This window comes from Olea europaea, unplaced genomic scaffold, assembly GCF_002742605.1.
Source record: "Olea europaea var. sylvestris unplaced genomic scaffold, O_europaea_v1 scaffold187, whole genome shotgun sequence".
Taxonomy (NCBI): domain Eukaryota; kingdom Viridiplantae; phylum Streptophyta; class Magnoliopsida; order Lamiales; family Oleaceae; genus Olea; species Olea europaea.
Window position 1 is genome coordinate 8,730 of NW_019236492.1, and position 25,380 is coordinate 34,109.

Genomic DNA, 25,380 nt, shown 5'->3' on the forward strand with positions numbered 1-25,380 from the left:
ATAACAAATATTTGCTGTGTGTTAACGTGGCTCAGGTACTTGATTAAGGATTTGTAGATTGATCATCCCCAAGAAGTAGTTCTGAATTGATATAATAAGGCTACAATTCAAATAGCCACAAATCTAATTTTTCATGAAAAGGACCAAACACATAGAGCTTGATTGTCATCTTATTCGAGACAAGATACAAGATAGTAGCATTATCACCCAACACATTCCCAATACATCACAAATTGCAAATATTTTAACCAAGGCCTTAAATTCTCAAGGTTTTTACTTTTGAATGTTCAAGATAGGAGTAATGGATGTATAATCTCCATCTTGCTAGGGCTATTGAAGCTCCAAGATGATCAAGCTGGAGCATTGGTAGAAGGCAAACCATGTGGACTCAATGGCAAAATAACAAAAGAATAATCTAGAATTCATTTGTGTTGAGCTTTACATTCTTCAAAACTAATTATAATCAACAGATCTTTCTATGCGTCTTAATTGGTGCATGCCAATAAAAGCTCCAAATAATTTGTCTACAATTTGCATCTCTTCTATCAAAACTCTAAATTCCAATAAAATGAAAAATAAAAGAACGAAAATTTGTTTGTTGTAAACTTCAAATTCAGATTGTATTCTTGCCTTTCATTTCGACATCATTGTTTGTCGATAAACTATCGAATATATATGATGAATTTGGAGAAACCAACCGTTTACCATTTATGGTATATATATTATTCATACACACTATGCAAGCAGGATATAAATTTTAAACACAAAATAAGTGGCCAACTTTTATTTTTGCGTTTTGATCAATGCTCTAACCAAGTCATACCAAATTAATTTGATTTGGTTTTGTTCTGTTGCGGAAGCTCTCTCAAAAGATCTTCAAACGGTGGTTTTCCAGGCTCAATCCAACGTACCTTTCTTTACCAACAATCAATCCAAACGGCTCCAAATCACAACCAATTGATTCACCTTGGTTGCTATACAATCTTACCCACGTAGAACAAGAAAGAATGATAATTTATGGCCACAAAGGCTAGGAGAAGACACCACAAAGGTATACTGTGAAAGAACTACCAATTGCACACGTTATACAAGCGTTTTGAACACTTCTGAACACCTTTTTCTCACACAAAAGGGGGGCAGTCGGGATTCACTAGTTTCTTCTCTCAAAATCACACAATCATCATATCAAAGAGGCTAGGGTTATATTCATATATATACTCTAGGGTTAGGCTTTAAGTTGAACCATTAAAGGGGTAAACGGGCCAAGATTCAAACCATCCATAAGGAATACAATTGGGGCGGGTGTAGCTCATGGATTTGGTTGTTGGACTTATTTCATTCATCGGCCTATGCCTATGAAATAATATTAACCCACGTTAACATAATAGCCTGGGATTTATTGGATATCAAAAACCCAACATGTTCGATTTTAATAACTGGATTGAATTGGTTTTGGTTGAAATTTGCTCAAATTGACCAAGTCAATTTTCATTTCGAGTTGGATCTAGAATCAACCCAATCCAAACCAAGCCCAGACATATTATTCCTTGTTTGGTCTATCTTAAAATTTAAATCAATGTCAACAATTAATTTTAGTCATACATTTTATGGGATCCATAACTTTTTCGTCACACATTTCATTAACTTTTATTAAAATTTACTAGAAATCTGATTTTTAGCTACACAAAACAAGGGCTACTTAAATGAAAAGCTAGGATGTAAATGCTGTGTTTTGAAGGTTGGTGAACAAAGTGCATCACAAGTCAAAGGTTGGATACGTCAATTGCTATTTCATCTGAACTAAACTTGTGTGGGTAAAAACACAGTAACCTCATAAACTAAGGACCAATTTGAAAAAACGAGAATCAGTTCTCTCATTTTCTTTCCCTTCCCTCCACATCTATCCCAAACAAAATTCCCTCCCTTCCCTCGTTTTCTACTCCCCTCCTATCCCCCCTCCACCCCCGTCCGCACACAGACACACACATTTACCATTATAAAATCTCAAACCCTCATTTTCCCTCTCTCTCTTGTAATCTAAAACCCTAAAATTTGCAGCCAACTTTATTAGTTTGAATGCATTAATTTAATTAACTATTTTTGTTAAGAGTAATGGCTGGGCCAGGAGTTTCGACCGGCGACTCGGGGGCAAAAGGACAGACCGTCCAGACACCATCGACGTCGATCCGGCGGCATCTACCGTTCTCGTCGATGAAGCCGCCGTTCTTTCCCCCTAATGACTACCACCGCTTCTCGACGCCGGGCGGCATCCCCGCCTCTGATCACCCACCGGAAGTTGTTGTGGTTAAGTCTCCTGTGGGTTTCGAATACTAAGCTTGTTCAACTTAATTTGCTGCTTTTTATGTTTTTATGTTGGATGTGTATTTACTGTGTTATTAGTTTTTAGGTGGGATTTTATTCAATTCTCTAATTAAATGTAAATTGTTACACTTATTGAGCGTAAAGTTATCTATACCTATAATCACGATATTCATAGACAAGTTTATATATAAATAATAAAAGAGAACCATAATTCCTCATCGATTGAGGGGAAATTGTACAATTATCCATCACAACCTATGTTCTATCAAATTCTATATGAATGAAGTAAGAACTTGGAAGTTCTTGTGTTTCGAACTGTAGGTTTGTGTTAATGATATCAATGTTTGTCATATATTAAGAGATAACTTTGTTAACACAGCATGGTAAGTCTACTACTGTAGTGCGACAAACACTACCGTGAAATGATATGTGGACATCTTACGGAGTGAAAGTGCACTAGCTTATGTATGTCTGTTTAACAGTTAGATGATCATGTAGCATCAGAAATCAGACAGTTTTGGTATAAATATAATTTCGGAATTATATTATTTACTTTCTATTTCGGATGCTGATGCAAATGTTCCTGGTAAATTGGGGCCTTTCAGCTGCCGAAGCGGAAGAATGGGCATGCAAACAATGAGGTTGAGCCTAGTGAATGGACGACAAGTCCTGGATGCAACAATATGGCTAATAGTCCCTTCAGCACACCTGTTTCTGGAAAAGGAGGAGGGGCAAGTGGTCGGTCTAAGTTTACAAAAAACAATAGATCTGCGCCTGCAACTCCTGTCACCAATGTTGGTGAGATGAATTTTTCCTTGAATCATATTTGTTAATTGATTGTTGACTTTCGCAGGAGCATATTGCTTTGAAACAACTGTTAGTGAATTAGGAAAAAAACTTTCTTATCAAAAACAAATATTAACGTTGCTTACAATTTTTTCCCTAAAATATGAACGATTTCTTTAGTATACAAACAGCTAATGCATTCAGTGGGTGAATTTGCAGATGCTCCATCTCCTCTCACTCCTGCTGGAAGCTGTCGCTACGATAGCTCCTTGAGTACTTATGTTACTTTGCATTTTGGATTAGATTTTCAGGCTTTAGATGTCAAAGCTATTGGTGATGTGCTGATATTTATATGGACTGTCTCAGGTCTTTTGACAAAGAAATTCATTAACTTGATAAAGCGTGCAGAAGATGGTGAACTTGATTTAAACAAAGCTGCTGACACTTTGCAGGTGATCTATCTGCTGGATGATTATGCACGTTTTTTGAATTTCAGAAATTTTAATTGAAATTCTGGTGGTACAGGTTCAGAAGAGAAGGATATATGACATAACAAATGTCCTTGAAGGAATTGGTCTTATTGAAAAGAAGCTTAAGAACAGAATCCGCTGGAAGTATGCCTTTTTTTTGCGTTTAGAAAATACATGATGACATGCTGTTACACTGCATATGACTTTCAATATCAGTAGTGGTATTTTAAGTTTGGAACTTAAATGAGAATTTATTGACTTGTTAGGGGACTCGATCCTTCAAAACCTGAAGAAATGCAGAATGATGCCACTCTTTTGCTGGTATGTGGGAGAAGAAATGCTAACCTTGTACTATTAGTGTTCTTGTACTTTGTTTTCTTTATATTCTCTACAGAATTGAACTCGTGATGGACTTGCTTGTATATAGACACAGTTTGGTATTGACTTTTCTGTCCCCAACTACCTTTTTAATTGACGAATTACTTGTTAAATATCATAATTTCATTTGTTCATATGTAAATCATTTTTAGTGTGGCTTCAAAATAAAATAAAAATAAAAATGATTAGTAGTGTCATTTAATCTTTTAATCTTGCTTCCATCCACAGGCTGAATTTGAGAACCTTTCCATGGAAGAAAAAGGATTGGATGAGCGAATAAGGTTAATAAGTTCTCATTTCTAAGCAATAAATGCTGCTACTGCAAATCATTGTTTATGCTGATCCTTCAGAATGTTACAGGGAGATGCAAGAAAAGCTGAGGGACTTGAGTGAAGATGAAAACAATCAAAAGTATTCTCTGCGGTCTCCTTGATTATAGTATTTATTTGAGTCAGAAGGATTCTTCTGTTCACCAATTAGTCAATTACACTGTTCCACTGACTGTTGCAGATGGCTTTTTGTAACTGAAGATGATATCAAAGGCTTACCCTGTTTCCAGGTTTGTTTCTTTAGCTTTTGTAATGTCTATATGTAACAGCATTCATGTATTAATATGATGGCAGGTAAAAGAAATAGGTGACTGTAAATCCTATGATAATTACAATATCAATCAATTGTGTTCAAAACTCTTGGGTAATTAACTTCTCAAACCTTATGTATGACAGAATGAAACCCTGATAGCAATTAAAGCTCCACATGGAACTACCCTTGAAGTTCCAGATCCTGATGAGGTAAATCAAGTAAAAGAGGCCTTTTGTGAGCTTTGCTGTGGCTGTTCTGATAGTTTCAGTATTTTCAATTTTTTTCTGGTATACAGGCTGTTGACTATCCGCAGAGGAGATATAGAATAATACTCAGAAGTACAATGGGTCCTATTGATGTTTACCTCGTCAGGTATCCAAGGAAAATTTTGCTTGCCCCCCTCATAGTCCAAAGATGTTTATCTATAAGCTTCCTCCTTTTTAAACTTCTTTCATCTCAATTTCAGTCAGTTTGAAGAGAAGTTTGAAGAGCTGAGTGGTGTTGAACAACAAACAAGCTTCCCCCTTACACCTAGCTCAGGCTCAAATGGAAATCTAGCAATAGAAAGAGCCTCTGTGACGAACAGTTCAACGGGCATTGAAGTTCAGACACAAGAGAGTCAGACTATGAGCTCCAATTATAGTGCCTCACAAGAGTTTTCTGGTGGAATGACGAAGATTATTCCTTCAAACATTGATGTAAGTGTGGTAATTCTGAATGAAACATTTGATTGGTAAGAACTTTATACAAGAGAATTCATCAGCAAACTAAAAGAACAGTTGTTTAGCTGGTACTTACTCATTTTCGAAGAATATGTTGTTACCATGTAATAAGTTATAGCTCTAGGGAATTATTACTCAAATTTATGATTTTAAGGCCTGTCAGTGGCCATGATCCTGTGTAATTTAACTTTTCAAAGCTATAATGACCTCCCAAAAATTTTCAGCAATAACAAAGACATAGATTGCATTACATTACTTCCGGAGGATGGCCAGTATACTTCTTTATTTCTTATGTTCTTACAATATGTTTTTCTCTTTATGCTTTCCATCTCCATCCTTGTTACTGCATTGCAAGTTTTTCATTCCAATAATTTTGATTGTAATTTGTTTCTGGAAAAATATATATTCAATCTGAAGGGTATATAATGTTTTTGGTTGTTGCAGAATGATGCAGACTATTGGCTTTTATCAGATGCAGAAGTTAGCATCACAGACATGTGGAAGACAGATTGTATACTTCTATAGTTGTTGATTTTAGTTTCCGTGTTTCTTTCCACAAGACCTTGTCTGAATTTTTAATTCATTGACTTCAAATGCAGCTGGTTTGGAATGGAGTGGAGTAAATATGCTTCATGAGGAGTTTGAAATGGCCACCATTGGCATGCCAAGGCCAGAGACTCCACCGTCCCACATTTCTAATGTACCTTCTCCTGTTGTTAACGTGCCACCTAGGTGATTTCCTTGTTTTGATTAATGAGAAAAGCAGACTCGTGTTATTTCAGATGTTAAAAAGTCATTGTCATTGGTTCTTGCTTGATCCACCGGGACTCTTAACAGTCTCTGAAGACTCGGATTTACTGTGCAACGAACTGCAGAAAGAGGGACATGCAAGGAACCGCTTAAGAGGCCGAGATATTGGGAGCTGTCTCCATTGAATCAGTGGTAAATAAATGTTTTAAGTTCTTGTAATTCTGGTGCAATGTCGTGGATATCTGAAATGAAGGGAGAACACTGCAGGCAAATTGCTAGAGCAACACTTGTAAACAGGTCTGATTTACTTGTATTACTTTGACTTATTTGCAACCTTTTCTGCAAATCTGATAATTAGAAAATAAAAACATGGGTTGAAGTTAGCATGGCAATGTGGTTTGGTAACTTTGACATTAAGTTAGTTTATTTGAGTTGTTATTCTTTTATAACGAAGTAAATTGCCTAATGGGACTTAACACAAACCAAAATAAGTGATTTTATAGAATGTGTAAGAATAAAAAGTATGTTTGACACGATTTTAACTCTGTCGACACCTCTGACCTAGAAGGTTTTTTCATTATAATGACAACTATGGAAAAAAAATCTTGAAGAAAAGTTGTATTATAAATGAAATTTAAAAATAAAATAAAATTATGGGGGGAATTTATAACTGGAGATAATGAAAAATCTGACTAGTAAAGTTAAATTGCAACATCATTTTCATAATAATGTTCCCTCAACTCCAAATAACTTTATAAGTCACTTTCTACATAGATAGGATAACACTCTATCTTAGTTTAATAATCATATAGCATTTTCAGTGGCAAAAATTATAAAGATAATTGAATAATCCAATTTGTACGGCATGTTGTTAAATCCAAAGCCCTTGGAGCGACCATCCTTAGGAATGTATCTTCGTCTCAATTTATTTAATTTTTGCAAAATTAGAAATGGAAATTGAGAGTTATTAGTGTGATTACACGAGAGAATAGAAATTGCCCAACAATTGTATATTTTGTTATAACAATGTCGATTCCTAGCAAACGTAAATGTCCATCAGTAACATTCTTTTTTGTTTGGATTAAGAGAACATATAATTGTGTTTAAGTTACTTTTTATTAAAAAAAAAAAAAAGAGTAACTTTTATTGGCAAAAAAATTGTCACGAATAAATAATATACATACGGCCAAACACACTTTGTGTTTGCTGGTCCCATTATCCGAAATGTTTTATAGTTGGACCAGTTTCAACCAACTTTTATGAACTGAAAAAAAAGGATTAATCCCCAAGTACTTGAAAAGTTTTTATGGACTTAAAAAAAAATAAAAATAAGGGATTAATCTTCAAGTACTAGGAAAGTTTCACAGGTTTCTTCCTAAAGGGTGCTGTCGTGACTAGTGATGGTAAAAAAACTTGCCTATCCCGCCTCGAACGGATTGGTGGGGCGGGGCTGGACAAGGTTGGCGTGCCTTGTCGCGGGGCATGGGACTCACCCCATGAAGGGAAAGAAAAGAAAAAGATTAAAAATAATATTATTTCTAGACAATTCATCAGTTAAAAATTTATTTTGAATTTGTACTTTATTCTCTAATAATGACATAACTCGAAATTTTGAAATTGTAAAAAAAATAAAAATATATAAAAAATAAAAAATAGAATAAATTAAATTAGGCAACAAATGGGACAAATAGTTGATTCTGTGAAAGAAATATGTACATGTAGCATGATTTAAAAAAAAAAAAAAAAAGTAAAAAAGTGTAGGAATCTTTAAAAACGTGATTATTTAAAAAGATTTAAAAATATAAACAAATGGCAAGGATTTATGTTTAAAGAGGGTGTTATGGACATTTTAAAGATTTTTCATAGACCAAACTTAGGTGCGTCCCTTGATTATTTTTGGTGCATCGACTTAGTCTGGTTGAATGTCAAAGAACACAAAGATTGACTGAATTTTCGTCCGATGTCTTTTCTTTAATAAAACTTCCTAATATTTTAAAATTTAAAAAAATTTAAATTTCTAAGCACCATATTTAATATTTGCTTCAACTTTGACAAGCAATTTTAAATATAAGATAACTGTAAAAAGATAAGCTCAACCTCCGTGTATTATTGAATCCTTCTTTTAAAATCTCAAAATAGGTCAAATCACAATTTCGAGATTGAATTAATCAATCTTCGAAAAAGAGATACATCAAGACCTATGTAAAGCAGGTAACTATATTATTATTTGTTCATTTTCAATTTTAATAAATTTATTGAAGGAAAAAAGGAATTTCGCATTAATTTGCTTGAACTTTGGCTCCGATCTTCAAATGCCTCACTAACGTTAGCATCTGCATTTATAAATCATACTCCTACATGGACTTGCTCAATTAGAAAAATCGAGAAATTATCTCAAATTTAGTTCCTATTTGGCGAAAATTAAAAATTAAAATTTTAAATTAGTCAAAATTAACAATTAATTTTAATCATATATTTTGTGGACCTATAAATTTTTAATCATATATTTCATTAATTTTTATCAAAATTTGTTAAAAATTTGATTTTAATCTCCATTGAATAGGGGCTAAATAAATGATAATATTGGGATAAAAACCAAGTTTTAAAGGAATGATATTAAAGTCTTTTTTGAGTTTCATTATTTTCTCATTGAAATGAAAAATGTGACTGTTATCCATCACATCAATTCACCATATTTGATTTTTAATCTCTTGTGTAGGGTCCATAACGACTATATTTTTCATTTTTATTTTTACAATAATGTGGTGCAAACGGGGCTAAGATTTAAGAATAATGATTTTTTCTTTAAAAAAAAAAAAAGGAATATTCATTTTTCTTAATCAGTTGCTATATTTGGAATTGAAATAGAATCTTGCATGGCATTTAGCAACTGTTTTGTCTTTGCTGCTGTTCTTTTTTGTTTTCCAGTTCTACCCCTACCCCTACCCCTTTCCTCTTCCTCACCCTGCCCCTCGGTCCCCGCTCTCTCTCACAAACTAACAACAACTCTCTCTCTAAACCAGTAATCATTTTTTTCTCGTAACACGAAGCAAATCAATCAAAGCCATAAAAACGACAAAAAAAGGCATCAAAAGCCAAAAATTCTAGGGTTTCAAATTCCCTCTCGAGTTCTCCCTCCACTTTTATAAATCCCCTTCCCTCGTTTTTCCTCAATCTCGATTTTGTTTTACTTCCCCTTCAGGTAGCACCGGCAAATCAATTTTCAGCTGCGTGTTCATCCTCTCGAAGCAAGGTAACCAAATGTACATGCAAATGCTAATATGTCTATTGTATATGTATGTATGGGTTTCAGGGTTTGTATGTAAGGATTGTTGAGCATTTTAATTAGTTTTGTGTTAATTATTTCTGTAGGAAGTCTGTTGGGGACAATATATTGATCTGAATGAATCGAGTTTTTACCCGGGCTGAGGAAAAGGGGGGAGATTTACATATATTCTGGGGGAAATTTATTAAAATACATTGAGGAAGGTCTTAGGATTTTTTTGGTTGAAAATTCTTTAATTTCTTGCGGAAAAATTGATTATTGGGGTGCGAAACTTAATTGAGGTGTTTGAGATTTGATTGGAGTTCTTTGGCTATGAAGTCTGAGAATTCGTCCCCATCAACCAGTCTGGTCAAATGTAGCGATTGCTGCTGTAGCTGTTCAATAATGAACAGGTCGTTTTCAGGGACCTATCTCCGTTCTGTAAAGCGTAAATATGATGAGTTAGAAGAAAGGCAGTTCACAATCCCAGGACTGGTTTTACAACAAAATGCCCGTGTGGATATGGGAAACGAATGTGCAGCATTGCGCGAAATGGTCAGCAGCCAACAGCAGACCATTCAGGATCTCATTTTGGAGTTGGAGGAGGAGAGGAATGCATCCTCCTCGGCTGCCAATGAGGCCATGTCAATGATACTGCGGTTGCAGAGAGAGAAAGCAGAGGTTCAGATGGAGGCAAGGCAGTTTAAGAGATTTGTGGAGGAGAAAATGGCACATGATCAGCAGGAGATGTTTGCATTGGAAGATTTGTTGTATAAGAGGGAGCAGACCATTCAGTCTCTAACCTGTGAGGTGCAGGCCTATAAACATAGGATGATGAGTTATGGACTCACAGAGGCTGAGGCTGAAGGAGAGAAGGTTATGAGCCTAAACACTAGCATGACTGAAAACATCGAGGGACAATCTGAACTCCCTCCTTACGAGATATATCCTCCTCTCAAGTGCAATTTGAATGAACTCCAGACATATCCAGATGGCGAAGATGAACCTACTGACATAGAGAAATATGCATTTGGTGAAACTCCACAGTCGAGGGAACACTTGACGGATTTGGAGGACCGGATAAATCAATTGGAGAAAACTCCTAGGGCCATTCAGCCTGAAGGGGAATTTAAAAATGCATTTGAAAAGGTGATAGTTGGTCAATCTCCGAGACGGCCTTGGCATCTTAGGAAGTTCTCAATTGATAGCTCAAATTCGTTTTTAATGATGGGTAAAGAAACAGGGGCAGAATTTTCCACTGATTCTCCAAAGTTTTGCAGCAGTTTTAAGAAGACAGTATGTACCCAGATGGAAGAGAACTCTAATTTGAGGAAGGTGGATAATGCATCAGAAGTTGGAGATGATGTGAGCGACAGGGTTTACACAATCGATTCTATTCATCAGGGAGCTTCGTATAATGGTGTCAATGAGCCCAGGTCTTCTACTGGAATAGGTGACGACTATCTGACCACCCCGAGAGAGTCACTAAATCATTCTGACGTTAGAGATCTGGAGGTCCAGAAGCTATACGCAAGGCTTCATGCCCTAGAAGCTGACAGAGAATCAATGAGGCAGGCAATTATTTCTGTTAGAACTGATAAAGCACAGATGGTGTTGTTGAAGGAGATTGCTCAGAATTTGTGTAAAGAAATGTCACCAGTAAGACGGATGCCTGAGCGGAAGCCATCAGTAATCTGGAGTTTTTGTTCAATATTCACGGTAATTCATACGGGATACTACATTTATTTCTAAATGGATCCAACTGGGTGTTGATGGTGTTAATTTTCTGTTCCGTTTCAAGCATTTTCGTCTATTTTATTTGTCATCACTCTGAATTTCAAGTATCTTGTCTCCTGTTATCTTTTTTTTTAGTGGTAAGTTTAACGACACGTTGACAACGTTCATTTAAGTACCTTTTGAAAATATTGGGCTGTAATCTTCTTGCGTGCTACATGATACTATTTACTGAATAATGGGAATGCACCTATTTGTTTCACCAATATTGCCAAACATAAACAGCACAGTCCATGCATTATATTCACAATTACCATGCATTATATTCACAATTAGTGCCAGATTACCCATGCATGGTATAAGTGATTGTGAAATTAATGATCTTTTACAAGTGGAATGCAAATACTTACCTAATTGAGAAATAAGAATTTTAAGGGCCGTGCATGTGCAGTGTATGCTGTACTATCGCAAAAATGTTTACATTTTTAGGAATGCAGATATTGTTGAAAATGCTAGTTACTGAAGGAAGTTCAGGGGATGGGAAATGTTTTAATCTAGGACAATCTTGCTATAATTATAGGCTTATTTGTAAACCTATTCTATTTTAGGAGTCAACACAGGATTTACCATTTGACAGCTTTTACTAATTTTGATAAAGCAATTTCCACGAAATGCTGGTAACAGTTAATGTGTATGTGGCTGCAAAATAGCCTCTAAAATCTGCAATTCTAGGTAGGTAAACCTTCCCAAGTATGTACTTAGCTTTGTTATAGATTGTTTGCCCATAATTATTTCATTCAGTGAAAGACGTCTAGTTGACCCAATGTTATGGATAACCCTCTCTTTTCTCGTTGTCCCAACCTTCTTCTGTTTGATATCACACTTTCTCTCAAATAATAATAATATTTTTCCTTCTTTCTGTGTCAACTCCATCGAATATCTTTTGGCTTTCTCATCCTCAAGATCTGTAGTGTTTTTGTCCTATGTTTTGATAAGCAATTTCATGGGTTCAGATCTGAATAGTTCTATTAAAGTGTTTGTTGTGCAAAAATGCACACTTCTGATATTATTATGCAAGTTGTGACTTCTGCTCCTTGATTATGATTTTAAATGGCTGGTGAAATAAATTGTGAAGCCAAATTTTTGCTGAAGTTGGTTGCTAAATTTGTCCCTTGTTTGACAACCATTTTTACAACCTTTTTTTTTTTTTTCAAACTCATTATCATCCACGTTCCCAGGGTGAAATATTTTTGCACGTAAATCCAAAACTTTTTCCAATTTTTTAACCACACGTTCGCCAAAAAATCATTTTTCCGAAACACATTTTTCCCAAAAAACTCTTTTTAATTGTTGTCAAACAGGATTCTGCTCCCTATGGATATCTTAGTTGGGAGTATTTTTGTTTAACTACCGGGCAGTGGAATCTTGATGCATTGTTAAGTAATAGTTTATTAATTGAACCAGTTAATAACGTTCATTTTTGCATGCATGCGTATTTGCAAGTACGCTTTCTTTGGGATATGGTGGGGCCAGAAAAGAGAGGCGATGATGGACTTCTTCTTGGGCCTATGCCCTCTCTTTCATGTTCACATGCATGCATATTTGCAAGTACACTTTCTTTGGGATATTGTGGGGCCAGAAAAAGTGAGAGGCAATGATAGACTTTTTCCTGGGCCTATGCCCTTCCCTTCACGTTCGCATGGATCAGCTTTTCGTCTTTGGTCCATCATAATTTTATAGTTTGAATTTGCCTTATCATGGTTTTTAACAGCTTTAACATTTCGAATTCTGATTTATCCTTTTGGAGCTAGTTTTAGAGTGTGTCATAACCCTTACAATTTGATTTTTGCTTTGTTCAGACATCAAAAAATTGTCTCAAAAGTTGGTCTAAATATAGAACTGAAAGCAAAGTCATCCTGATTAATTTTCATCTTTGATTCTTTTTTATTTTATCATGATTGCAATTCGCTACTTTCATACCGAAAGGTGCAACATCTAAAAAGCTATTTACCGTTAGATTGTATGAAATGCCTCTGTGAGTTTAGTTACATTTCTCTATGAGCAAATTACAATGTCAAACGTGTTTCGTTTAATAAATGCTAACTGTTTATTTCTCACGTTCATGTTCAGTGGGTTGCATCTTTTGTTTTATGGAAAAGAAAAGCTCGCAAATGCAGGTGAGTAATATTTACTGAACTTTCCAACAGATTAGTGTGTTTATTTACAGATTGAATGCTTTGCTTCTTCATGCTAATTTTACCAGGTTCATTAACATATGGTCCATATTACTGTTTTACCATGTAATCGAACTCTTTATATTTGATCATGTTTTTTGTACGTGGCTTCTATGCCCTGGTGTTTTAGCTCTTGTTTGGGCTCCATTTTATTCCAAAATGCATTTTTTTCCTTCTTTTCAACTTCACGTTCTCCAATAAAATAATATTATAACTAAACCTAAAAATTTTCCTTATTTTTTAACCGCACATTATCCAATAGATCAGTATTCCAAAATATATTTTCCCCAAAAATTATTATTAATGGAGCCCACACAGGGGCTTAATCACACAGTAGTTTTATGGTTCATTCTGAATTTCTAATAAAAGAACTACCAATGTTATTACCTGAAAAAAGGAAACATCTAGCTTTTCACATTACCTTCATCATATCTTACTCATGGACATATTCACTTTTATTTGCACAACTCTTTTCTCTTTTCACTCTGAGTTGGGCAACATTAAAAATCACAGCCCTTGTTTGGTGCTACTAAAAAACAAGATTTTAATTTAAGTCAAAGTCAACAATTAATTTGAATCACACATTTAATGGGACCCACAATTTTTCAACCACACATTTCATCAACTTTTGGTAAAATCTGCTAAAAATTTGAATTTAATCCCCACTAAATAGGGGGCTATTCTAAAGATAGATTGAGGCTTGTTATAAAAAATGTACTTAATTATGTTGCCAATTATGCAAGTCTGGAGTAATATGATAATCTCTCAGTCAATAAATATAGAGAGAGAAATGATCTATTAAACACCGATGACATGATACATCAATTAATTGGTGGATCATTTATCTCTTGTAACCTACTGTGAACTTATCACCATTTAATTGATGTACCATGTCATTGATGCTTAGCATAAGATAAATATCGGTACTTAGGGCATCATTTCTCTTTCTATTTATATAGGCAAAAAATTGTCTTTATCATTATTCATTGCGGAAAGTTCATTGCTTGGGAGCCATTTGTGGATATTCTATCTATGCTTATTAAATTTTTGTCTATTGTTTTAGGTATATGTTCGGATTATCAGCTAACAATGCTGGCTTACTAATGCTCTTAGACCGGGGACCTCGTGTGGGGCGGTTGAGACTTCTATCGAATGCACATCTATGAAAATATCTTGTTCATCTGTGGAGCCTATTTGTTTGAGCACTGAGTGGATTATACTAACACTATCTTTGGATATACATTTTTTTCTCCGGATTCCTTGTTGCTGTGGGATTTATTAGTTGGTTGTTTTGTGCAGTGTCCTTTTACTCCAATTTGTCCATATAGGTCGCATTTGTTGGTTGAACAGAAAAATATATGAATGCCGTGTATCCTTCTGGGCATTCATGCTCATTTGGCTTGTCATAATATAGCTCAAGGTCCTCAACTTCAGTTAGGGTTGCTATGTACATAATAAAGTACGTGGTTTCTCAATCAAAATACCTGTGCTTATTCTTTTATTGCCTAGGTATTTTCAGTTTCATGTTGTACAGGCAATTGTTGAAACACTAAGCTATCTTTTTTTCTATACTATTTGCTTTTTTTGGTTGAATTTTTATCGTATTTGTTGTATTCGGTTTTTTTTTTTTTAGATGGTTGATATCTTGCATAGACATGTCAATGTTTTTGTGCAATATAGAGTAAATGAGAGCCTATTGGCTTGGGGCATAAAAAAAGAATAAATTAACTTAGAAAAAGTCGGGCTTAATGGCCTGCTTTAGCTAAGTAACTTGTCTCTCTCTCTCCCTCTCACACACGCGCGCGCGCACACATGTAGTCAATTTAGGATTAGCATTAGGACCCTTTCCGAGAAAATGAATATTGCATGGGGGTAGTGACGCCCATTGCCATGACATGGTCGAAGGCCTGCACGATGCTTGGTGTTAAGCACGGATTCAGGTGGGATTAATCAAGGTAACATGTTGGCTTTTGTGATAAATGACTTAAGCATGGATGCCTTGATGGCAGCATTACGGGGCAGAATTAGGAGATGCAAGTCAGTCGGCATTGATTGATGGATTGATGTGAACATGTGTTTGACAGCATTGTGATCCTGCTGTCCAGCTGGTTTTGGTACTCGACTCAATGTGAATATCAAGCATATGGAGGCACGTGATAGTGACAAATTTGGGCAGTTTTTCGCATGGGAGGGCTGAAATTATGGGTAAACTAACCCAATAATTGGGGGGTTGTTAACTACAATCCAAATTTGGCTTATTTATTCCAAATGTTGGTTCTTTAAAACAGGTAAAATGAAGAATGCAGCGTTGAGGTAACAAATTTGTGTGTGTGTTGAGCCTTCACGTTTTTTGTACTTGGCGTGTTTCTTTATTTTATAGACATAAAATTGAGACGGTTTTTGTAATCTTGCATTCGATCTTACTTTCAGTTTTCTATATACTTTGTCTAAATTCTATCTGTTTTCAGTACTCGAAAGTGTAAATTCTTGTGTTGCTAACCGAGGATGAAAAAACTTTGTGCATCGCATGTTGTTCGAGATAGTTATGTGACAATAAGCAACATTGTTATGCTTGAGTGGTTAATCAAAGGGCACAAAAACAAGTTAACTAGCGAAAGTTAGCATTTCATACTCATAATTGCTCCCTTCCTAGTGAAATGTGTGCTCCGATTGAATATGGCAAAAAGAAAGAAAAGATGAGGAAATTACACCCATTATTAACAATTTAAATAAATATTCATCTTTTACTTTGCAAGTTTTATAAATCCAAAAATACTACATAAATGGTGTAAAAATGATATCAATAAATACAATCACTCCTCTCATTAGTTAAAACACTATCATCACTCCATCAAACATGACATATCAACCCCCACCCAACCACACCACACACCAATCACACCCATAATCCCCAATCTACAACATCTCCATTACAGCAAAGGTTAAGAAAAACTCAAGAATCAATTCCAAGAAATCATCTTTCATTTGCAGATCACCTTCATCGTATCTCATTACGTGATTTTCTCCCGAATACACCATGAGATTCACCATCCCAACTCAAATATCTTCTATATCCAGCCTTTTTACATTATACAGTTAATCATTGAAACACAATATCATCTGTATGTTGAAATATTCTTGGTCTTCCTTGCGATTTTGACTTGCTTATCACATTGGTGAGTTACTCTTTTCCATTCGACAACATTGATGCATCTGATCCGGTTATTTTTACGTTGTTTATTTGATAATTAATCATTCCAAGTGATTGAATTTTACCTAGTCATCAATTTTGTACAATGATAATTGTATTACTTGAGACAGATGGTGGTTGAAACTATTTTTACATGTAGGCGGCTGATAACTATTACAGGCCCGATCTGAAGAAAGCAACTCTTTCAAGGTTGAGTACTGTGAATAGAAGCCTTAAGGTTGCCAAAACTGGTCCTAAGAAGAAGAACATGCAGGCTGTTAAGATCCCGGGAATGAAGTAAAGCAGCTGACGAGTTGTCATGAACTTCTATTTCTGTTGTTGCCATGCTCTTCTGTGTGCAAACAATAGAGTACCAGAAGATTTTGCTACTTACCAACTATCTTTTTAGTCTCAAGTGATAATGCTATATAAATTTTGGACCAAAATAGACATTCATTTCCTGTGTGCCTGTTTTTGTTTTTTCCTTCGAGATTCAGTGAGTTACAGATAAATTTTACTTATCAGTAAAAGTAAATCATAACCTTCCCACACCAGCAGCCAACGAGGGAGCAACAGGAGTAATTCACCAACGTTGAAACATTCAGTTCACCGTCCACTCGATTCCGTACAAAAAAGCCATGCGACGTCTCTTGAGCGCATATTCTAGACCTTTTTCAAGAGACATTCTCATTGCATATTCCCCCTTTCCGGCAACTAGCACTACCATATCATCAAGAGACACTTGTAATGATGCTAGCGCCAAGATCTACTGGAACTGTGAAAGATGAGCAATCTATGAAATCATTCCATACTAGAAATAATCACAAGAAATCATTTGATAACACGGATTCCCATTTCTGAATGATATTCCACAACCAAGACAATTGGCTGAATCCCGTGAAACCATTTCTGATATCTTCTTTTTTATAAAGCAAAATAGCAAATCAATTTCGATTCTTGAATAATCCACATCACTTCTGCGCATGACCTCCTATTCCACTCCTATGACATGAGATTGATTGTTCATATCACCATATTCGACGTTAATGCTCCATCCAAGCTTGATTTTGAATTTGAATTCGCATATTTTCAGCATCTTCAATTAAGTCTTCCATTTTTATTCTCATTCAACAATTCAGTTACATATAAAAAAATAAGGAAAGTTTATATGTTACAGTACTTCTGGTATTTTTTTTTCCGCCGATTTTGTAGTATTTTCTGTTTATTATTTAATATAATAGTAGAAAATGAATTTTTTTATGATTCTAAGGTATATATGATTTTTTTCCCAGAAAAGATGGGGCAGTCGAGAAGCGTGTCCCGTCTTGTCTAGGCTTAAAAGTTATAGTAATTTCTGAATAATCCTATATTATTTTTTTCCTTTTTAATCATAAAAATACAAACTAAATTTTTTGGGTTTTTATAGATTATTAGTTTTTGAGATGGATTAAACTATTTGTACACAAAGATTTATACAATCTTTTACACACACAACACATGGCGGCCCCTCAGCCGCCCCTCCAATAGGAAGCCGCCACGTGTTGTGTGTGTAAAAGATTGTTTAAATCATTAGGTGAATGTAGCATGATCCTTTTGAGATATTAGAAGTATATCACTACTAAAAACAGCGGCTTCAAAGATAAAATTTTCCTTTGCTAACAGGTTTTATTGATGACACCGCAGAAAACAAGGATATGTCTAATTCTTTTTTAAATTAAGAGATGTATAATTATTTTAAGGAAAACCTACTAAATGCACTCTATGTGTTGGGTGTATTTACCTCAATTTTAAAAGGTATAAGGTGTGACAATGTGTAGAAGTCAAACTTCAAGTTTCATGAGAATATGCATAATAAGATGTTTTCCTATTTTTAACATAATTTTAATTATTCTAATAAATAGAATAAAATAATTAAAATGAGGGAAAATTATGCAAAGCCGTGTATTTTGAGTTTGATTATCGTTAATCATATCATTAAGATTTATTTTCGAATCGAGTGATCCATACCTCGCAAAATTCCAAAGCGAATCTACTTGTTTTTGGTTCACATCTGATGCTGTTTGTTGATTTTGTGGATTTCATTGATGGTATTTCCATTGTTTTTGGTTTAAATCCTATGTTGTTGATGGTCGATAAGAGGCATAGGTTAGCATGGTGGTGGTGTGGTTATGGGTTGGAGGCGATGGTGTTGAGTTGCGGTGGTGGTATGTGTGTGGTCATTTGTGAGTGGTATATTTTGGAGGCGATTGTGATGGTTTGGAGGCGATGGTGGTGATGGTGAAGTGATATCCTCACTTTTCGACGATGCAATTGGTGGTGGTAGTGTGTGGGATGGAATGGGTTGGATGAAGAACGGTTGTGATCAATTATTAGGTAACTGTGATTAATAAAACGAATAAATTATAACCAATAAATAATATTTGATTTTAAAAATATGTAATTTGTGATTAAATTTTTAGTTGTGGCTTATGATTTGCGCTTCCTGGTCGATAAATAAGTTGTGATAAACTAATTTTATAATTTGTGATCGAAAAATAAGTTGTAACTCATAAATTTTATGATTTGTGATAAAATGGGTGACCAATTAATTTGATGATTTACAATTAATAAATAAGTTGTGACTTATAAATTTTGAGATATGTGACAGTGACGTTTTGTGATTTTGGCTAAGAAGTAACTGTGATAATAAATTGTATGATATTGTTATTTCAATATATTTAATTACCTATTTAATTAATCAAATATGTTTAATTATCTTTCACTATCTAATATACTTATATTATGATTAAAATATAATAATAACCTATTTATGACCTTTTTTGTAAAAAGAAAAAAAAATCTCAAGTTTGACAGGGTAGATATTTTATCTTTAAATCTATGTAGTTATGTATTTTTCCCATAAAATAATGCATACTTCAAAATTTTATAGGGACTCTACACTTATTTTTTAAGTTTTCATACATTGAATTTATAATTGTTTGTTCGTCGGCAACGCCACATGCTAAAATAATTATCCACTAGGACTCCACGTCAGGTTCAAAAGGATCTCATTGCATGCCCCTTGGTCCTTGTATATTCATATCTCGATCATCGAGAAATTGTCGAAGCAGAAAGATGCCTTGATTACTGAAGAACCATTTAGTAGCAAAATGCACAAAATCATGGAACTTTGGCTGAAAACACAACTCATATTGTCTTGGCTACCAAAAGATCTAAAGGACTCGAAACAAGCCTCGTTTATGGACGGAAACGTTCGTGTGAAATCTAACACAATCAATAAAGACTTTTGTGTGGTAAAATCGGTGAATGCACACAATGAATTGCTTGACAAGTCCCACCAAAGCACAAACCTCAATATAATCTTGTAAATATGATTTAATCATTATTTTAACACAATCACGAGAGGATGTCAACTCATAAATTGATCAGAAGATTTCTAAAAACATCTAAAAAATGGCATTTGCACAACTTAAAGAGGGTGAAAAATCTAAGTTCGAACTTCCATTCTCTAAAGAAGCAGCTTTGGATCAAGGCAAATTAAAGGTCGGTCCTCTTGAAAACTCCAATATTCTCCAATTGAATTGTACTTTTGGGCAAAAAATCACACTGAAAACTCTATTGTTTCTCTTTAAAAAAATTTTTTTTGGCTCATAATCAAACCAAACACCCCCTCGGCCCCTCCCCTCCCTCCGAAAAAAGGGCAAAATTCTGCTAAAATTTCAATAGGAAACTTGACAGCTGACTTCAAAAATATTATCTAGTTTTTGAGGTCAACATGCAAATAAAGTTATGTTCGTGGCTTGAGTTTAGGTTTAGGGTGGATTTTCTATTGAATTTATTTTCCATATTTTAGCAATGGTTGATAGTGATGGCAAAAAAACTAGCTCCACTCTACCCGATGGGGCAAAAAAAACCCGTCATGAATGGGTTGATGGGGCGGAGTGCCCCATCATGCGGCGCGGAGCGAACCTGCTCCCTAAAGGGAAAAAAAAAAAGATTAAAATAATTTTATTTTTAAACAATTCACCCGTTAAAAATCTATTTTGAATTCGTATTTTATTCTCTAATAATAACATAACTCGAAATTTTCAAAAAGTAAAAAAAATAAAAGAAATTAAATGGGGCAATAAGTTGTCCCGCCCCGAACCCGCCCCATTGCCATCTCTAATGGTTGAGTATATTGTTGGGCTAGACTCAAAACAAATAAATATCACTTGCCATATAAACCCTCGTTTGGCCCCCATTTCGTGGATATGAAAATGGGAGGAATAGTCAGTGGCGGACCTGCAATTGGTCCCAGTGGGTCACGTGACCCACCAATTAAAAATGATTTATTTATTTTTTTAAATAGAAAACCATAAAACTGAAGAAATCAAAAAAACCTCCCACTTTCCAATTCACAGTCTCCAAGCCGTTCCAAATTCTCATCCCCATATTTCACTACCAAATTGAAATTCAATGCAAGAAACCTTGCCACTTCCAATTCAATCCCGTCTTCGGGATCGGCTGCTCTCAATTCCAAATGTTGAAGCAAAACCTAGCCCTTTAATCCTCCCCCGTCGTCGCTGCCGGCCGTTTGACTCCATTCGCCGACGATTCTACCACCACAAACTGCTGAAGACAACAAATTACTGTCAATACACTTAGAATTGTAAGGTGTAAGGAGATGATTATTCCTGTGTGCTGCAGTTTTATATAAGAAATTTGGGATTTAATATTTCAATTTAGTCATGTTAATTGCAACCCGTTTCGACGTTTCTAGTTACTTTATTTCCCATAATTTATTCCTATTTTTTTAGATTTAAATGTGTATTTATCTTATTCCTGTTCTTTGGATACTACGACTTTTGTGTACTACATTTTATAATTTAAATTGAGGGCTCAATTAGATATCTATTGTCGACAGTTGAAGTTTATATCCCTGGATATTTATAAGTTATAACGAAAAAATTTCCCTTACGTTGGCTCGCCCTAGGATCTGGCTAGGTCCTCAAAAAAATTCTTTTTAATAGGCAACAATTGGAGGCTAAATAGTGACTGATCTATACACATTTAATTAATGTAGAAATAATTATCTTATGAACTGGGGGAATTATTTCTATTGTTTTGAATTTGAGTTATTTTACACCTTTTTAGCTGCCAAAATATTAACCATCTAAATTTCATTATCATTATCTATTTATCTGCTTCATTTGAAATTTATGGTGGGAAGTGGGAACATTTTTTAAATTTTCTCATGATAAATGAAGTACGTGATAAACTTTCTCATGAAGGATTATTTTGAATTAAATCAGAATTTGGGAGTGTTGTGTGTTTCTTGTTAAATCATTTTGCTTTTTGTTACTGTAATTTTTGCTTTTTGTTACTGTAATTTTGCTTTTTGTTAAATCATTTTTTTTTCTATTAGTTGAGATATATACGTAGTGCTGCTTGCTCGCGCTTCGCCGCCATTCTATTGTATTGTTGCTTGATTTCACTCATCCATCATCGTTCGCCAAAGCATTAAAGTTAGTCTAGCGTTCCGATTTTAATTCCCGTTCGGTGGCTCCAGTCAATTTATGATTTTAGCGAATTTGTGATTTGTGAATATGTGATTTGTCAATTGTTGATGGATAATTAATTTTTGATTTGCGTTTGTGAATTGTGATTCGTGAGATTTAGTTGGGGATTGTATCAACAATTCAAAATAGATACAACATTATTAATGAGATTGTAATTTATGAAACCGTTAAACTTAGTAACTTAAACCATTATTGATAGAAATATTACTTTTTCACTTGAATTGATTCTTTTCATTATATGTTTGTATCAGTTATGGAAAAGTACTTTAAACGTAAATCTGTGTTTCCTTGCGATGACCAAAATGTTAATGAAAGAAATGTTCGAGATAAAAGGGATGGACGTGATGTTGGATATAAAAGGATGACGAACTTGGTGATGAAATGAATGAAATTGGTGGAACTAGTCTTGGAGATGTCCCAATTGAAACAAATACCAGGGATATTGGGGATGAAAGGCTTGAATTTGATGTTGCGCAGCTTCCTTTGGATCCTAGATTGAGGATTTCAATACAAAATTATGATACTGATGTTCGAGATGTAATTCGAAGAGCATATGTGCAAAGGGGTCCATGTCAGCCTCGCAATCATGAATTTCCACCCAAAAAAATGGGGAATAAAGATAGGCGATTTTGTGTTTCATGGTATAACGAGTATCCTAGTTGGTTGGAATACATCATAGCAAAAGATGTTGTATTTTGCTTATACTGCTATCTTTTTAGCTCAAGTGATGGTTCATTTGTTAATGGTGGGTTCTCAAATTGGAAAAGAAAGGACATTATTAGAAAACATGTTGGGGCACCAAGTAGTGCACACAATCAGGCTCGGGTCCGGTATGAATCATTCAAGAATCAAAGACAAAGCATTCAATTGTGTTTCATTAAACAATCACATCAAGCTCGAACAGAGTATCGAATTCGTTTAAATGCATCAATTGATTGTGTTCGGTTTCTTCTACGACAAGGGATGGCCTTTCATGGACATGATGAATCTGAAGATTCAAACAATTGAGGAAACTTTCTTGAACTATTACATTGGTTTTGTGATCATAATGTTGAGATTAAGGCTGTTGCTTTGACGAATGCACCTGAAAATCACAAATTTACGTCACCACGAGTTTAGAAAGATATTGTGAGTGCTATCGCTTCTGCAACTCTTAATGTGATTATCAAAGATATGAAGGATAGCTTGTTTTCTATTATAGTTGATGAATCTCGAGACATTTCAGTGAAAGAGCAAATGTCAGTTGTTATACGTTATATGAAGAATGGGCATGTATTAGAACATTTTATTGGTGTTACGCATGTTTCAAGTACCACAGCTGTTGCACTCAAGGCTGCAATTGATCAATTATTCTCCACGCATAGCTTAAGTTTATCTAATTTGAGGGGTCAAGGATATGATGGAGCGAGTGATGTGAGAGGTGAGTAAAATGGTCTCAAATCACTTATTTTGAAGAAAACCCATGTGTTTACTACATTCATTGCTTTGCTCATCAATTTCAACTAGCACTTGTCGCTGTGGCACAAAAACATCAAAAAATTGAAGCTTTCTTCACTTTCGTACACAGATTGGTGAATATTGTTGGAGGATCGGCTAAGCGAAGTGATCTTATTCGAGAGAAACAAAGACTTAAAATTCTTGAAGCACTTAGTGTTAGTAACATATCAAGCGGACGAGGTCTCAACCAAGAAACTACTCTTAAGCGTTTTGGTAATACTCGTTGGGGCTTTCATTATAGTTGTTTGATTAACTTGATTCTCGTGTTTTCGGCCACCGTTGATGTTATTGAAGAGATTGCTACTGACACTACAAGTTCCGGAACAAGAAGTGATGTAAATATTTTATTGGAGACAATGTTAAAATTTGAATTTGCATTTAATCTACATCTTATGAAAAAGATCTTGGGAATTTCAAATGAATTGTCGAAAGCATTTCAAAGGAAAGATCAAGATATTGTCAATGCCATAAAATTGGTGAAATTATGTAAAGTACATATGCAAATCATGAGGGATGATGGATGAGATTCTTTTATTGGAATGATTTGTTCATTCTGTGAAGCTCATGAGATCAATATTCCAAATATGGATGATATGTTCATAACTATAGGTCGTTCACGACGTCCTACAGTGACAAATTTGCATCACTATCGTGTTAAAATATTTTATGCCATCATTGACATGCAATTTCAAGAATTGAATGATCGTTTTTCCGAGGTGAATAGTGATTTACTCCTTTGTATTGTGTGTTTGTGTCCAAATAATTATTTGCTGCTTTTGACAAGAACAAATTGATGCGACTATGTTGGTATTATCCAACAAATTTTGACACAACAGATATCTCGGAACTTGATGATCAATTAGATACATATATTCTTGACATGCACACTGATGAAGAATTTGAAGGATTATAAGGTCTTGGTGATCTAGCACATAAATTGTTTGCGAAAAATAAGCATGAAGTGTGTCCATTAGTTTTCAAGCTTGTGACATTAGCCTTAGTTCTTCCCGTGGTTACTGCTACAATCAAGAGAACATTAACTGCGATGACTTACGTAAAAAATCGTTTGCGCAATCGAATTGGAGATCAATGGCTAAATGATAGTTTGGTTGCATATATTGAGAAGGATGTACTTGACAATATCGAAAATGATGTAACAATGGAACGTTATCAAAATATGAAAACTCGTAGAGAACAATTGTAATAAAATATCGAATAGATAAATTTTTTTTTAACTTTTTGTACAAGTTATATTGTTCCCCACTAACTCCTTATGTTTGCGTCCGCCACTAGGAATAATGTTTTTTTTTAAAATGAGTGATTGAAAAAGAAGTAAAAATTTTCGATTTACGTGTAATATTATTTTATAAAAGATTGAATGATTGAAAATGGGAGGAAGAAAAATGAAGTGTAAAGAAATTTAAATTAATGGGGGTCAAACGATGCTTAAAAGATGAGTACCTTTTCGCTTAGGGACTACATTGACAGCCTTTTTTCTACCTAGGCGCTAGACGGTATTGACTCTCTTTGCCATGCGAATAGGCGGCCTTTTCGAACACATGTACATTTTGTATATTCCCTTTTTGGTTTAGTAAAAATTAGATTTTCAATAAATTTTGATAAAAGTAGATGAAGTATGTAGATCTTATAAAATGTGTAGTTAAAAAAAATTGAGGAAAAATGAAATTTAAAAATAGTAGCCAAATAGGAGTATAATGTGCTTTTTTAAATTTACATTTTGTACACTATATTTTGGAGTCCGGTAACAAAAAGGCTTTTGCTATAAAGTTGACAATTATATCATGAATAATTCAAAGTGTACGGGTCTCTTCACAAAATTTTTACAGATGGCAGCATTTGTGTTTTATATATATATATATATATATATA

At 34.6% G+C, this 25,380-nt stretch overlaps 3 protein-coding genes and 1 long non-coding RNA gene across 8 annotated transcripts; all 4 read left to right on the forward strand.

Moving 5' to 3' along the window:
• The first annotated feature begins 1,890 nt into the window (after nt 1–1,890).
• LOC111378780 (transcription factor E2FA-like) lies at nt 1,891–6,448 on the forward strand. Of its 5 annotated transcripts, XM_023002019.1 has the most exons (15): nt 1,892–2,316; nt 2,928–3,120; nt 3,328–3,381; nt 3,475–3,560; nt 3,634–3,722; nt 3,845–3,899; nt 4,185–4,237; nt 4,317–4,367; nt 4,467–4,515; nt 4,682–4,747; nt 4,834–4,910; nt 5,005–5,236; nt 5,705–5,771; nt 5,860–5,992; nt 6,136–6,448. In XM_023002019.1, the coding sequence occupies exons 1-15, from the start codon at nt 2,113–2,115 to the stop codon at nt 6,161–6,163; spliced, it is 1,437 nt and encodes a 478-aa protein (XP_022857787.1). In that variant the 5' UTR covers nt 1,892–2,112; the 3' UTR covers nt 6,164–6,448. The 5 variants fall into 5 exon arrangements, with proteins under 5 accessions (XP_022857785.1, XP_022857783.1, XP_022857784.1 ...); XM_023002017.1 differs by having other exon boundaries at nt 1,891–2,316; nt 3,328–3,560; nt 6,098–6,448; XM_023002015.1 differs by having other exon boundaries at nt 1,891–2,316; nt 3,328–3,560.
• Nucleotides 6,449–8,994: 2,546 nt separating this feature from the next.
• On the forward strand, nt 8,995–14,840 carry LOC111378782 (myosin-binding protein 7-like). The gene is made up of 4 exons (XM_023002021.1): nt 8,995–9,263; nt 9,383–10,994; nt 13,140–13,186; nt 14,307–14,840. The coding sequence occupies exons 2-4, from the start codon at nt 9,609–9,611 to the stop codon at nt 14,407–14,409; spliced, it is 1,536 nt and encodes a 511-aa protein (XP_022857789.1). The 5' UTR covers nt 8,995–9,263; nt 9,383–9,608; the 3' UTR covers nt 14,410–14,840.
• A 1,267-nt stretch (nt 14,841–16,107) lies between these two features.
• On the forward strand, nt 16,108–16,898 carry LOC111378779. Its single transcript, XR_002699913.1, has 2 exons — nt 16,108–16,419; nt 16,594–16,898. It is a non-coding gene; the product is annotated as an uncharacterized LOC111378779 (long non-coding RNA).
• A 3,906-nt stretch (nt 16,899–20,804) lies between these two features.
• Nucleotides 20,805–23,454, forward strand: LOC111378813 (zinc finger MYM-type protein 5-like). Its single transcript, XM_023002084.1, has 2 exons — nt 20,805–21,084; nt 21,841–23,454. Exon 2 carries the CDS (start codon nt 22,376–22,378, stop codon nt 23,000–23,002), a length of 627 nt encoding a protein of 208 aa, XP_022857852.1. The 5' UTR covers nt 20,805–21,084; nt 21,841–22,375; the 3' UTR covers nt 23,003–23,454.
• The last annotated feature ends 1,926 nt before the right edge of the window (nt 23,455–25,380 follow it).

Excerpts from the sequence above, each read along its gene's own strand:
- LOC111378780 (XM_023002015.1), top strand. The coding sequence starts at position 2,113 with ATGGCTGGGCCAGGAGTTTCGACCGGCGACTCGGGGGCAAAAGGACAG. Across the intron at positions 2,317-2,927 it reads TTGTTGTGGTTAAGTCTCCT|CTGCCGAAGCGGAAGAATGG; the intron begins GTGGGTTTCGAA and ends GGGGCCTTTCAG. Across the intron at positions 4,238-4,316 it reads GGATTGGATGAGCGAATAAG|GGAGATGCAAGAAAAGCTGA; the intron begins GTTAATAAGTTC and ends AGAATGTTACAG.
- LOC111378782 (XM_023002021.1), top strand. The coding sequence starts at position 9,609 with ATGAAGTCTGAGAATTCGTCCCCATCAACCAGTCTGGTCAAATGTAGC. Across the intron at positions 10,995-13,139 it reads GTTTTTGTTCAATATTCACG|TGGGTTGCATCTTTTGTTTT; the intron begins GTAATTCATACG and ends GTTCATGTTCAG. Across the intron at positions 13,187-14,306 it reads AGAAAAGCTCGCAAATGCAG|GTATATGTTCGGATTATCAG; the intron begins GTGAGTAATATT and ends CTATTGTTTTAG.
- LOC111378813 (XM_023002084.1), top strand. The coding sequence starts at position 22,376 with ATGAATGAAATTGGTGGAACTAGTCTTGGAGATGTCCCAATTGAAACA.